General features: G+C 38.1%; 1 protein-coding gene across 1 annotated transcript in view; it reads left to right on the top strand.

Annotated features, from left to right (window-relative positions):
• Positions 1-14647, top strand: part of grk3 (G protein-coupled receptor kinase 3) — a 302636-nt gene that overhangs the window by 230888 nt on the left and 57101 nt on the right. Inside the window, exons 12-15 of the mRNA XM_072588022.1 lie at positions 2999-3093; positions 4773-4880; positions 8247-8313; positions 10625-10725. Coding sequence (XP_072444123.1) covers positions 2999-3093; positions 4773-4880; positions 8247-8313; positions 10625-10725 — 371 coding nt within the window. The remainder of the gene's footprint in view (positions 1-2998; positions 3094-4772; positions 4881-8246; positions 8314-10624; positions 10726-14647) is intronic.

Here is a 14647-nt window from a genome sequence, read left to right on the forward strand (position 1 = left end):
ATGAGCAACGTAACTTAAAAGTTCAATTGAAATTGAGAAAACTCAGAACATAGTGTATCAATGCAATGACTTCAGACCACTTGATACTTTCCTCAAGGATGCACCACTTGCTATTCTGCTGTTACATTTTACATTTATAACAATTGTTGAGTGACAAATAGAGGTAGCTGCATTGTCAACAGCTGATGGCATTTTCATGACACTCACTAAAAACAAATTGTGAATTGGTCCATAGTGTGAAATGCTTAAGTCCTTTGTAAAGAAATTTATACAGACTAGAGGCAAAAGACAACCACGGCTAGAGAAAAGATGAACATCAGACCCCTTAGTAGGCATAAGAAGGAAAGGTTGCATATCTTGGACAGACACATAAGCAAGTTTGTGATCAGTGGAGATGTTGGATGTTCAGGTTGGTCATGGAATGGAATGGAATAGAGTCATAGAGATGTACTCCCTTCCTTCGGTCCAACCCGTCCATGCTGACCAGATATCCCAACCCAATCTAGTTCCACCTGCCAGCACCCAGCCCATATTCCTCCAAACTCTTCCTATTCATATATCCATCCAAATGCCGCTTAAATGTTGCAATTGTACCAGCCTCCACCACATCCTCTGGCAGCTCATTCCATGCACGTAACAGCCTCTGCGTGATAAAGTTGCCCCTTAGGTCTCTTTTGTATCTTTCCCCCTCACCCTAAACCTATGTCCTCTAGTTCTGGACTCCCCGACCCCAGGGAAAAGACTTTGTCTATTTATCCTATCCATGTCCCTCATAATTTTTACAGGATTGAATGTTTCTTCTATGTTCAGACGTTCTGATACTTTAAAGTCTTTTTGATACTGATTAGTCACATAATCGGATTCACTATGGAGAGTGTAACCTCCTGGAATTAATCTTCTATCTGTCACTCAATATAGTTGAACATTTAATACATAGTGGTTGCAAAGGGCTATTTCTCTCTGGCTCACTCATTCCAAAATTGCACCATATTTATGCAAGCACCAGTTCAGCTGCACCCACTTGGGAGACAGGCACTTAACAAGATGGTTCATTGAGCAGCATAGACCTGAGTGGACATGATAAGGAAGTAGTTGTTTCTCGACAGTGAGGCGAAGGTTATTGCTACTAACTAAGGATTGCAAGGTCTGTGATCTCTCAGGCTGAATCTTTGAAAGGTTTCAAGTATGGTCTGAACTGGTCAGTGTTAAAACATACATTTCTGAGTCAGGAGATTATAGACTCATGTCTCAATCCAAAGACTTCAGCACAACATTTAGATTCATTACCCAGTCGAGTGTTGAAAGTGTGCTGCACATTTGGAAGTGTCATGTTTTGACTAAAACTTATTCTCTTGTGTTGACAAAAAAGATTCTATGACATTATTTGAAGATGAACCAGGGAGTTCTATTTAGTAATTGTTGTTCAACCAACTTCAGTAGAACAGAGTCAAAAATAGAAATTGCTGGAAAAGCTCAGCAGGTCTGTCAGCATGTGTGCAGAAAAATCAGAGTTAAAGTTTAGGGTAGAGTGACCCTTCCTCAGAACTGAGCTTTTCCAGCAATTTCTGTTTTTGTTTCTAATTTCCAGCATCAGCAGCTCTTATATTTTTGTTCAGTAGAACAGAGTTTCTGGCCATTATTGTGTTGCTGTTTGTGGAACACTGTTATGCACAAATTGGCTGTGAAGCATGTTTGGGTCATCTGAAATAATAAGTCTGAAATAAATGCAAGTTATTTGTTTCTTAATATACAGGCAGTGCAATTTTGTCTCAAGTAATAGATGGTGTTAACGTTGATACAATCCAAAAACCACATCTGTCACCCAATGAAGTAGGTAATACAGAAATGAGGATAATATTTTCCTCCTCCATGCTGTCATCACTTTCCTCAACAAAGCTCAGTAATAATAAATAACATGTAACAAGAAAATCACTATTTTATTGGTAATTTCCTTTAAATTTTCAGTAAGTTCACAGCGTACCTTGAAATATCTGGTTATTACAATTTCTAAATATTGGAATGACACCCAGCTAAGGCATTGTTTTGGAAATGTGAACTTTTACCTTCCCAATCTCTTCCCACCTGTTGTGATCTAAGTTGTCATTTTTTTTATGGAGGGGTTGTGTACAGTGAGAATGTTAAGAAAGTCAGAAGTGTGGGATTATGTTGCTCCCTCCTTTAGCTGCATGCAGCTGCTGACTAGTTAGAGGCACAGTGAACTCATGGAGAGACTTTCCAATGATTTCTTTTGGGACCGAGTTTCAGCTTAAATTTCTCTGCCCATTTTACTTACCAAACTATCAGAAAGTCTATGCCATTGCGTACACTTGTTCCATATAATAAAAACAATAAACATCTGGGAATGCATCATATCCAAAGCTGTGGTTAGGGAACAGAAATCTGTCAAGACACGGGCAGTCAAATGCAACTCTGAGGTATGACCTTTTGGAGTATGATTCCATTCCCTATGGCTCCCTACTTGGTAACTTGCTGTCAGGATAAACAGGAAGAAATGCTCCCTCTTTGAAATTACCTTTGTCTTGTGGAACCACTTTATTACACCGTGATTTATCTTCATACAAGATTCATGCTCATCAGGTATGCTTGTTATTTGGAGGCACTTTGTTGTATATAGCCTGGTTATTGCACTGCTTAGTGGATTTCAAATTGTTGTATGATTGTATCCTTCATAGCTTGGAGGGAACATTGACAGTAAGGAAGGATGAAATTGAAGAATGAAAGTAACAGTCATATGTCACTGCTGTTGTGCAGATACTGGTGGCTACATTGACCGGACGCACTGCTGTCTGATTCCCACTGTCTGAAGTGGGATCTAATGGCAAAAAGAAAATGCACATGACAAAGAAAACTGGAGGGAAAGGATACATCTACTTGACTTAAGTTGCAATATTCAGAATGTGTTTTGAGAAATTATGTAGTTCTACTCTGAAATTAAAATAATTCAGATCCGTGCACCCTGCTATTTTGTGTTTTACAGCCAGCAAACATTCTCCTGGATGAACATGGTCACGTGAGGATATCAGACCTTGGGCTTGCTTGTGATTTTTCAAAAAAGAAGCCTCATGCCAGCGTGTATGTACTTGTTAACCTATTTACGTGGATAGATTTGCATGAACAAAATCAGTTTTGTGCTGGCAGACAAATCCACCCTTTCTTTGTTTCTCTCCCTGTTCCTATTTATATTAATTCTCTTTTTAAAAAAATCATCACTTCCCCCTCACAGCTGCTGGAAAGCTGTAACGTAGGAAGAGCTTCAAAGAGGGAATAAGAGAGAAAGCCCCGAAAGGTGCCTTCTAGTGATGTTGCTGATTGCAGCTATAAATCTGATTGTATATTTGAATTTGTCATTGCTGTAAGATAGATTTGACAGAGCAGTGTTATTGGGATCTTGTTTCTCTGCTCTCTATACCTGAAAGAACTTCCATTTATAAATATAATATCCCTTGGCTATTGTTCACTTCTTATGTTTGCAGCTCCCTCACTCAAACTTTGTAACTGTATCTATTTATATAAATAAATCAAAATGAGAAACTTTGTTTCTACTACCTTTTAGTATTGCTGATAAAATAGAAGCTTACTTTATTGGTGTTTCACCTCCACTCATCAAGAATGTCATTAAAGGGGAAAACTCAATGACAGGAGAGTGCTGATTGATTGATTGACAAGTTCACTCTGATTGGTAAACGTGATGCTATGTAGAATGTGACAGTGATGATCGACAGTTAACTACCAAGCTTTGTTTAGATTTCAAACCATGCAGGTTGACTCTGATTGGTCAGGGCACTGCCTGAGAAATAAGCCAGCAAATGGCTGTCACCTATTTTGCTGAGTTGAAATAGGCACCGTGTGTGCACATGATATTTCTGTCCTTTCTTTCAATCCTAAAATGGCTGTTTGTACGACGCACTTGTGTGCATTGGAAATAACACATATTAACACGGTCCTGTTCTTGCAGAGGGAAAGAGTTTGTTGTGCAAGCACTGCACCTGTTTCAACTCAGCAAAATTGGTGACAATCATTTGTAACTAAATTTTTAATCCAATGTGCACACATACATTTCTGTCAGTGTTACTAGATAACAAATCAAAACATTAGCAGAATTATTTTCCTTTCCCTAACCTTCAGTTGTCAACAATGTCATCATCAACAAGTTTGAGATAATCTAAATCATCCAAGATAAGAGGCAAAGTTTGGATATACTTTATTTTGGATGATTCGTTACCTCACTATGTGATGCCTTGCCTCTTTTAACTGTCCGCAGAGATGATCTCTTGATGTAGTAATATAGTAGTTATATCACTGGACTAAGGATCCAGAGGTCTCAGCTGTTGATTCAGAGTTCAAGTTCCACCAGAATAGCTGGGAAACTTAAATTCATTTTAATTAAATACATCTGAAATTCAAGAACAAGTATCAATAATGGTGATCATGTAACAGGAATCCGATTGTAGTAAAAAAACATCTGGTTAATTGATCTCTTTTAAGCAAGGGTATATACCATCCTCCCCTGGACTGACTTTTTTTTAACCTCAGATCCAAAGCAATATGATTAACTCAAATGGTCCTATAAAATAATTGAACAAATTTAACACCACCACCAGCTCTGGCTGCTCTGCCCATGTTTCGTAAATGAACATAAAGAGTCCTTTCTTCCCCAACCATTTTTTGTTGCTACAAAATTAAGGTACATTGTGTTACGTGACAAGGTTTTTTTATACATATTGAAGTTTAATTTGTTTCTATTGGTGTAGTGGTACTCACGGTTACATGGCTCCAGAGGTGTTACAGAAAGGAACAGCGTATGACAGCAGTGCAGATTGGTTCTCATTGGGATGCATGCTCTTCAAACTCCTTCGAGGGTAAGTCACTAAACAGCAAACATTATATGTGTCTCATTGGTCTCTGTCTGTCTCATGATGTCAGATGTAATTTGCCTGGTAATAACTTTGCAAATGGCACCAGATTAAACTCTGCATTCTTTGTCATGACAGCTTAGTTTTTATTCACTAAAGTTTGAAGAATGAGGGTGTTCTCATGGAAACCTGTAATATACTAACAGGGCTAAACATGGTAAATGCAGGAATCATGTTCCCAGTGACCTGGGAGTATCAAACCAAGGTCACATACTGCCCCTTGACATTCAGTGGTGTTAGTGAATCTCCCACTATCAACAGCCTGGGGGTTACCATTGACCAGAAACCCAACTGTTCTCCCCATATGTGGTGGCAACAAGAGCATGTCAGATGCTAGGAATACTACAGTGATTAATTCACCTCCTGATTCCCCAAAGCCTGTCCAGAATCTACAAGTCACAAGTCAGGAGTGTGATGAAATATTCTCCACTTGCATGATTGGGTACAGCTCCAAGAACACAAGAGGCTTGACATCATCCAGGATAAAGCAGCAGCGTGATTGGCAGTACATCTGCAAGTATCCACTCCCTCCACTACTGATGCTCTGTAGCAGCAGTGTGCACATCACCAAAGATCCTTAGACGCACCTTACAATCTGGAAGGACAAGGGCAACAGATACATGGGAACACCATCACATGCAAGTTCCCCTCTGAACCACTCACCATCTTGACTTAGATATATTAACATTCCTTTGCTGTTGCTGGGTCAAAATCCTGGAATTCCTCCGTATTGGCATTATGGGTCTACCTACAGCACATGACTACAGCTTTTCAAGAGGGCAGCTTATCACAACTTTCTCAAGGGCAAGTAGGGACAGGCAATAAACGCTCGCCAGCCAGCGACTTTCACCCCTCTTGAGTGAATAAAATAAGTATCTTCCTATGAATCTGCTTATATTTCAAATTACTTTTACCAAAAGCTACTAGTATACTGATGAATGAGGCAACAGCAATAAAACACAGCCCTTTCCAAATCTAAAGACTCACCAAATTCAAATGCAAATAAGCAATAGAAGAAAAACTACAATCAGATATCTCAACTTTCAGGACTGAATGAATGATAATGGCCTTAAATTGCTTACCCTCCAGTCTGCATCATGATGTTGAGAAATATGGAACAGAATTATGAGTACTGATAATTTTGAGAAAATTGGGTATTACTGTAATTCTGCCACCAACATGGCTTTATTCCACAAGTGTGGTGAAATAAAAATATAGCTGCTTCATCAAATATTTAAAATAAGCATAAGTTCCTGGTGACTTTATTTTCATGCAAAAATAAAGATGAGCAAAGAAATAAGCAAATCCAGGGATAATGAAAATAGATTTTCTCAGGTCAGCACGTTATAGAGCGGCTTGAATAATTCTTCATTCTCTTCAAAGAGAAAACCAACCAATGAAGCACAACTCATTGCTATTTAAATGTGGTATGGAAGATGGAATTCTGTACAGCTGAAGCAAAACATACTCTTTGATGTTGCCCTTTGAAGAGTCGGGCAGAATGATCGAATAAAGAGAAAGAGGTGGCAGTCACTGCCTGTGGGATGCTCAATTTGATTGATATAAATGATGCCTTGAAGTATTGTAGGGTAAAAGTCAGAGAAGCCAGAGAGATCAGAAGAATGAGGAAAAAAATGAAAGAGTCTTTTTGGTATTAGACCCAATGTCAGAAAACCAGCAGGGGAATAAATTAGGTAGCTTGTCAACCCATTGAACTTTTGGGTTAGGTAGACCTCCTTGTTTGTGCAACAGGACTGCTACCTGGTGGTTCAAAAGACAAATTACATCTTACTTGTAAAATAAAGGTGATTCCCACTCAGTATTTTGGGTTGTATACCTACAGTCTATATTGGCAAAGATAATATGTTTCAGGAAGAAAGAGGTGAAAAGTCTATTTATAGATCAAATCCAACTAGAGTAGATTTTGTCTCTTTGGTATAACTTATGAATGATGAAAAAATTGAATTCCACACTGAGAAAGTGTGTTCTCAGATGTTAAAATAAAATGTCAGCTCCCCTGAGACTTCTTGAGAAAATGAATTTTCCAGATACAAACTTGAAGGCACCAGATTTAATTCTCTCTTTGCAGTGAATTTCACTTGTTTCATCTGTAGCAACAGATAGGACACAACAAAGAAAGAAAGGTAAAATTATTCAGCGTTTATGATGATAATCACTGTTTATTGGCCTTTGCTGGAAAATACATGTGTGACTGTCAGGTGAGAAAAGCATTAACTTAACTTCTAGTTGAATAGCTTTTAGACACACAATGTTTTGGTTCAAGCCTGAAGCTCTGGCGGTCTATTGGTTCTCATATGACCATATGGACACCATCGGGCAGCAAAACTGGTGCATTCAGGAGAAATGGAAAGTGAAATTGAGTTTTTAAAAAAACAGATTAAACTGTCTTGGGAAGAGGAATCGATGTTGTCAGCTAATTTATTTTAGTGCTTGACTTTTCTCCCTTTCATTCCAAAGCATTATCTCTTGATGAGATATAGAGCTAACAGTTTTGAATAGCCCTTTGTTATATATCTTATTGATTCAACTATGAGCACATATCACATGCAAGCTAATTCTCACATGGGCACTTTTGAAGCAAGAGCTATCTGGTTATGATGAGAAGCAGAAACCATGGCTCCATGCCTGACATTGGCCTCCCTAGCAAAGATGTGCTGTTAGCAGTGTCATTGCATAGAAATAAACCAATTCCACACCTGACCAGATTCATAATTATTGTTCTGCATGGCCTGTTTTCATACTAAGCAGTTCACTTGCCACTGAGCCATTAGAGCCCCCCCACCCCATGATGACACAGCCTTTAATCATCTCCAAGTACCCTGTTCTGTTTAGAATTCAAATGTTAACAATGAATCAAAATAAAACTTGATTATACCACTGTTGAATTGACAGTAGCTACTCAATGCCTATAACTGACATACATTGTAGTAATAAACAAAGTTGTTTGGGAAGAATAAGAAAAATAATGCAAACATTTATCATGTGTCCTTCTCTTAAAAGAACATTGTTGAAAATAATTCCTACCAATGAGTAGGCTTCTGCCACACTCCATGTGAGCCTTCACATTTCACAGGATGTTAACCTTTCAACCTCCGTGTCCAAACCCCCCATTCCCAAAGAAAATTTCTGATGTAAACATTTGAGTTGTTAAATTGAGGAATGAGTGCCCTTTCCTTCCTTCTCCCTTTTCTACTGACATTTCCTTATTTCCTAATGGTCATGTAATTGATGAACAATGTTCTAGTCAATCTATGAGGTGTCTAATAATAAACTTTATTTTCCTCCGATTAGGCACAGTCCATTCCGGCAGCACAAAACAAAGGACAAGCATGAGATTGATCGCATGACACTCACAATGGTAAGAAAACAGATCTCGACAAAGACATCATTCACAAATGTTCCAGATTTAGAAAGTTTTCCTAAATGGAATTGTCATGCTGGACCATGACTTCCGAATTCTGTCAAAGAACTGTTGGAATATTATACATAAACTGATAAACTCACTTAGGTTAGTAGGAAATAAACATTGTTATGGTTAACTTTGATCATTTGATTTAATTTGATTTTATAAAATAATTCTTTGGGTAGCTTATAAACACCAACCAAGGAACAATGAGATTAAAAACAGGAAAGAACAACAATATTAGAAACGTTCAGCAGGTCTGACAGCATCTGATAAAAGAGAACTAAAGTTAACGTTTCTGACCTTTCATCATAACTGATGAAGTGCTGCAGATTTGACCATTTCCAGCAAACAATTGATTGAACCATCATTTGTTTGATCTGGTTATACCATCATTGCATTATGATATTATGCTGTCCAAATCAAAATCTACTCTGTATTTAAAGATCAGAAAGGAATGCAGGACAATCCCCAGCTTCCTTCTCTTCACTTTAGATTGACTTCTTAAACCTCTGTTGCCTCCTCCACCCTCACCTCTGACATTAAATGTAGAAGCTTTTGGATCTTTTTGGATCTTTTGTCTCAAAAATCAAGACAATTCACTTAACTGTCTCTGCAACTTCCCTTCTCTCGTCTGTTAGGACAACCTTCCCCAAATGTTCTCCATTGTCCTAATCCTGGAGCTGATTCTTTCCCCAGCTTTTAACCATCTCTTCCTAAGGTACCCTCTTCTTGTCATCTTCATGAGACTCACCTCCCCATCCTTCCTTGATAATTTTTTGGACTAAATTATTGATCTCTGAGATTCCTTTTCTGGACTCCACATTTACTGATACCACTAAAAGTTCTCTCTCTTCAGCTTTTGTTCCAGTCCACCCTTAACCCCATATCCTTTAAAACTAACACCTTATATCCAATCTCCCTTTCCCCTAAATGTCTTCAAAACATGTTATCACATCTTAAATGCCTTTTGATCATTTCCACAATTTTAAATTATAAATCCTTCAATCAGGTTTCTTTGTTGGCCACAATATTGAAACAGCCCTAGTCAAAGTCATTTAAGAAAAACTGTGTGATGTGATCATCATTTATCATCCCTTTTCTACTACTGACTACATCATGCTAATCCAACACTTCTCTTATGTCAGCCAGTCAGATGGAACTGCCTTTGCTCCATTTCATTCTAATTGGAGCCAGAAAAACATCTGTCATGGTTTTTCCCTCCATTCCTGTGTTATTATCTCTGGAAACCCCAGGCATCTACCCTTCTCCCCTTTCTGGACAGTTTCCATATGTATTCCAACAATGCTCAGCTATTTCTTGTCACCTCATTGAACTCCTCCACTATTTCTGATTTGTCACACTGCTTGTCTGAGATCCAGTAACAAATGAACAAAAATTTCCATCCATCAATTACTTTAAAAAGCCTTTGTTGGTAGTCCGCACACATCTCATTAAAATAAAACAAAAATACTGTAGATGCTGAAGGAGTGGCCTCCGAATTCTAGTGTGCTTCCAGTTAAACCTGTTGGATTATAACCTAGTGTTGTGTGATTTTTAACTTTATAAACCATCACCAAGACTGCATGCTTCTACCTGCATAATTTAACTTGGCTTTGACTCTGCCTCAGCACATCTCACAGAGTCCTTCATTGTTACCTTTTTCATCTCTAGATTTGATTATTTCAGAGGCTTCTGGATGGCCCCTACAATCTATCCTTGACAAGCCTGTGCTCATTCCAAAATGTTGCTGCTTGTATTTTAACTCACTCCAATCTCATTCACCCATCCTCACTGTGCATGCTTACCCTCCCTGGTTCGTGAGGGTAATTAATATACTTAATTTTAAGATTCTCACCTTTGTCCTCAAAATCCATTGTAGTCTTGCCACTCCCTCACTCTATGGACTCTCTCGAAGACTTAGAAGGCTGAGAATGATGCTGTCTCTGAGTTTTGACCTGTTGCACATCAATTTTCATAATCCACCATCAACACTTTTGTCTTCAAATGAGTTGGCCCTATTTTCTGGACTCTTTCCCTAGTGTTGATCTCACCTCTTTGAGGATGATCTATAAAACCAACCCCTTTATTGAGCATCTGGACATTTTTCTTGATGTCTCCTTGTTAGATGTTTTTTATCAATACTGCACTTATATGACCTTTGTAGTAACTGAGGATGGGGGGATTGTTGTTTGATGCAGTAGAAAGGAATGTATAGTACAGCTGTCAGCTTTGATGGTATTTAATTTTTCTATTTCTGCCTCAGAATGTGGAATTACCAGATTCTTTCTCTGTGGAGTTGAAGTCTCTTTTGGAAGGCCTACTACAGCGAGATGTTGCAAAGAGGCTTGGGTGCCTGGGACGAGGGTAAGCTGGAGCTTTATGATTTCCTTATGCTTTGGAACAGGTTACAGGTCTGAAGCACTATGTGTTGAGACTGTGGCTTCTCAGTACATCATATGGTAAGTGCTGGTTGAACCTGACCTTAAAACAACAATGCAGCTCCATGATGCCAATCACTCTAGGTACAAGAGTTAAAGCTAGGAAACTTATCCCAGGTGTGAAATATGACAAGTTGGGGTTATATGATGCAAAATAAAAAAATATAGCCAACAGGTTTGATGTAGAATGAGATTTATGTTTTAAATATCTTATGTGTTAAGTTTGGATGTTTGAATTAGTGACGTATAGCTTTGCTGTGTGTCTGAAAGGGTTAATAATAAACCTAAGTATTTTTGTAGCCATGGTGACTTTTTTTCCAAAAGCAGGTTAGGAAATCGCTTTTTTTTAAGAGCTCATGGGAAGGTTTATGTCATAGCAAGGTAAACAATTGTACTCAAGGTTCTGTTGAAATTTCTGTGTTTTTTTTTAAAGTTTAAGTATCCGAGCAATGGTTTCCTACCTTTCCAGTATCAAGGCACATTTCAATGAAACAAAAATTCCCCACCGCACCCACTTTTTTCAACTGAACTGATGTGAATATCCATGCATGAGCAGTGTTGAATCTCCACACATGCATGTTATCAAACTTCTACATGTGCACAGCCCTGGACGCTTGTGCATGAGCAGTCAGTGGGGGCTGTGGTATCTGCAGTTAATGCCTTCAAAAATCAACAGTGAACCTTCTGAGGAGATTGGAAGTATGGACATGGCCTTGATGCCGAGGTAAAGTGGCACTGCCTCCTGAAAATTTCATCCCACACTTCTTACCTTGTCACCATGGCACACCGCTTGAGAAGTACTGGTTTATTGAGAGAGAGGCCTTTTCAGTTTCACTTTCAGTTTGGGTAGTTCTGTACATGCTTTTCATGTCTAGAGTCACTCCTGAGAAAGGGAGAAGACTGTCACATTTGTGAATATTAGATTGCCTTAGAGTAAGGGGTTAGTGATATCCCAAAATGTCTTGCCTGGGACTAAAACTGTGAAGACTGGTTTTCTGAAGTTGGGTATATTTAAATTCAGGGCAATGCCATATATTATTTGGAGTCAAATTAAACCCATCAAGATGTTGGAGAAAAGGATTTTCTGTGGTGAGCAATGCTCCCATACAGGGATGTTTTGGGGACCTATAACAGAGTATTTTTGGGAATAATGAGATTATATTTCACTGTGTATTTCAAAATGTTTAAATTGCGTTATAAGTAAATATTCTGCTTTGTCCTAATTTATCTTTATTCATTTTGCTTTGTAAACTTATGTTTCATGTTAAAACAATATCAGCAAAACTGCAAATTTATGTTTCAGTGAGATTTCACCTCATTACAATCAAAACAAAACAAATATGATCTATCAATTCAAATTCCAGTCTGGAACCTGACTTATCCAGTCATAATTTCGGCAAGGATTATAATACTTGGGACTCTTGGCAGGATTTTTGAATTCAGTTAATTCAGGAGTACTGTGTGCAATTCTACTCACCCCTCTATAGGAAGGATATTAATAAATTGGAGAGAGTTCAGAAAATATTTACCAGCATGTTGCTGGGAATGGAGAGTTTGAGTTATAAAAATAGACTAAATTGACTGGGACTTTTTTTTTCACTGGAGCATAGGAGGTTGAGGGGTGATCTTGTAGAGATTTATAAAATAATGAGGGACATAGATAAGGTGAATAGCAAGGATCTTTTCCTTAGGGTAGGACAGTTCAAAACTAGGGGGCATATTTTTAAGGTAAGAGGAAAAGGCGTTAAAAAGGACACGAGGGACAACTTTACTACATAGATCGCGGTTCGTATGTGGACTGAACTGCCAGAGGAAGTGATGGATACAGGTACAGTCACAACATTGAAAAGACATTTGGATAGGTACATGCATAGGAAAGGTTTGGAGGGATTTGGGCTCAATGCAGGCAAATGGGTCTAGTTTGGTTTGGGAACATTGTCAGTGTGGACTATTTGGACCGAAGGGTCTGTTTCCATGCTCTATGAGTCGGTCTCTTTCCTATAAATGTAATGGCAACAAAGTAATTCGGGACAGAAACCTGCATGAAATTTGAAGATGGATTTGCATGTTACTAAGAGTTTTCTGGAATTCAAATAAGTAACAGTGGATTGTTTAAAATTTTTGACTAAAGCTAAATGGAAAGAGTTAGCAATATGTGGAAAATAGAAGGAAAAACATAAGGATGAAATGATTCAAGTGATTATTTAACATTTAGTCCGGTAAGAAATTAAACCTGAAATCTAGATGTCACCGCTCAAATTATCTAAACTGTGGTTACAAATGAAAAACAAAACTGCAAGAAAGAGAAATAACAAGTCTTGAATTGAAGGAGAGAGAAAAATAGATGGAAATAAAGTTAAGAAAACCTGATGTTGAGGAAAATAGAAAGGATTGGGATAATGAAGAGAGAGGAAACAGAAGAGCAAAGGGAGATGGGATTACAAGGACTTCAACTCTGAAGAGATGGGGAAATTAGAGAATGAGTTAGCAAAAGAAAAGCTTAGAATAAAGAAGGCTTAAGAGGTATTTGTTCAGAGGTTGTCTCTGATTCTGATGAGGGATTTGATTTAACCAATTTTAATAAGGAAGGAGGCAAAAGCTATTTTATTTGTAAAGGTAGCCAGACAGATGTAGTGGCCAAGAAGTTGGATTTTAATGTTAAGAGATTTTTGAGATAAGTACAGCTATGACTGTGTACATCATTTTGTTAGTTGTACAACCTACAAAATATGAAACTGGCAAAGTTTCAATACTCGATGGTTATGAGTTTGTGCCTCAAACATATCAATTGAAATTTAGGACTACAAGAAGGAAACCTAATCAAACATTTGTCGAATTTGTCAGGGGTAAAGAAGTACTGTGGGGTCTGGTTGGAGAAAAATATTGATAATGTAAAGGAAATTATAATAATGGAGTAATTCAGAAAGAAAGCATTCCTGTGAATTAAAAAAGAACTTTTGTAGCTGAATATCAAATATTTAAGGTAAGTGAAACAGCAGTTCTGACCAAAATCAATGACATCTTGCAAAGACACTTATAGATAGGAGTTGACCCTATTGAATCCACAAAGTAATTGGAAGGTGATAAAAATCTATGAATTGAAAAGGAGCTATTTAGAGAACAGACAATAGGGCGTCAGCGTAGTAAAGGAGAAAGCCTGGGACAAGAAAGTGATATAAAGTAATTAATACACTTTCATTGTAGCAAGATTGGGCATATCAAAGCTAACTTTTGCAAATTAAATGGAGATCAATTGCAGTAGTGGGTAAGTCTGAGTAGCCTCAGAAAAGAAGGCAAGAGGAAAAAAAGTTTGGTACAAAAATCTGCAGCAGTTTCCTTGGAATGTATCAAGAAGGGAGAGTGCATTCCGGACTGTCATAGAATACCATAGAATCCCTACAGTGTGGAAGCAAGCCATTTGGCCCAACAAGTCCACACCGACCCACATGAGAGTACCTCATCCACACTGTGATGATGCTCCTCCTTTGGTTATGCTGTCCATGGCTTTTTTTTCCGGAGAGGTTGTAAAGGTAGCAATTCTGAAAAGTCTGGCTTATGAGTTTTAGGGCCAATTTTATTATAACTAACAGATACTGTCTCAAGGCTTTCAAGTTTTAAAGAAAAACTCTTGTACAATGAAAGGGGAATGGCCTGTTCTCCTAGCTCAGCTTTTCTCTGGTTTGGTTTGGTTTGCAAGCACTAGTGTTGTGAAGCTGCTGGACCCAAAGAAACAGCTCCATGCTGATTCTCTCTCTCTGACATCTCTCCTGTAAGACCTTGTGTTGGATTTTATCTTTTGTGCTGAGGGGTATTTATGGGGGTTGTGGCAAGTATTTGGAACAGCATCA

Source organism: Chiloscyllium punctatum, chromosome 17, assembly GCF_047496795.1.
Source record: "Chiloscyllium punctatum isolate Juve2018m chromosome 17, sChiPun1.3, whole genome shotgun sequence".
Lineage (NCBI taxonomy): Eukaryota > Metazoa > Chordata > Chondrichthyes > Orectolobiformes > Hemiscylliidae > Chiloscyllium > Chiloscyllium punctatum.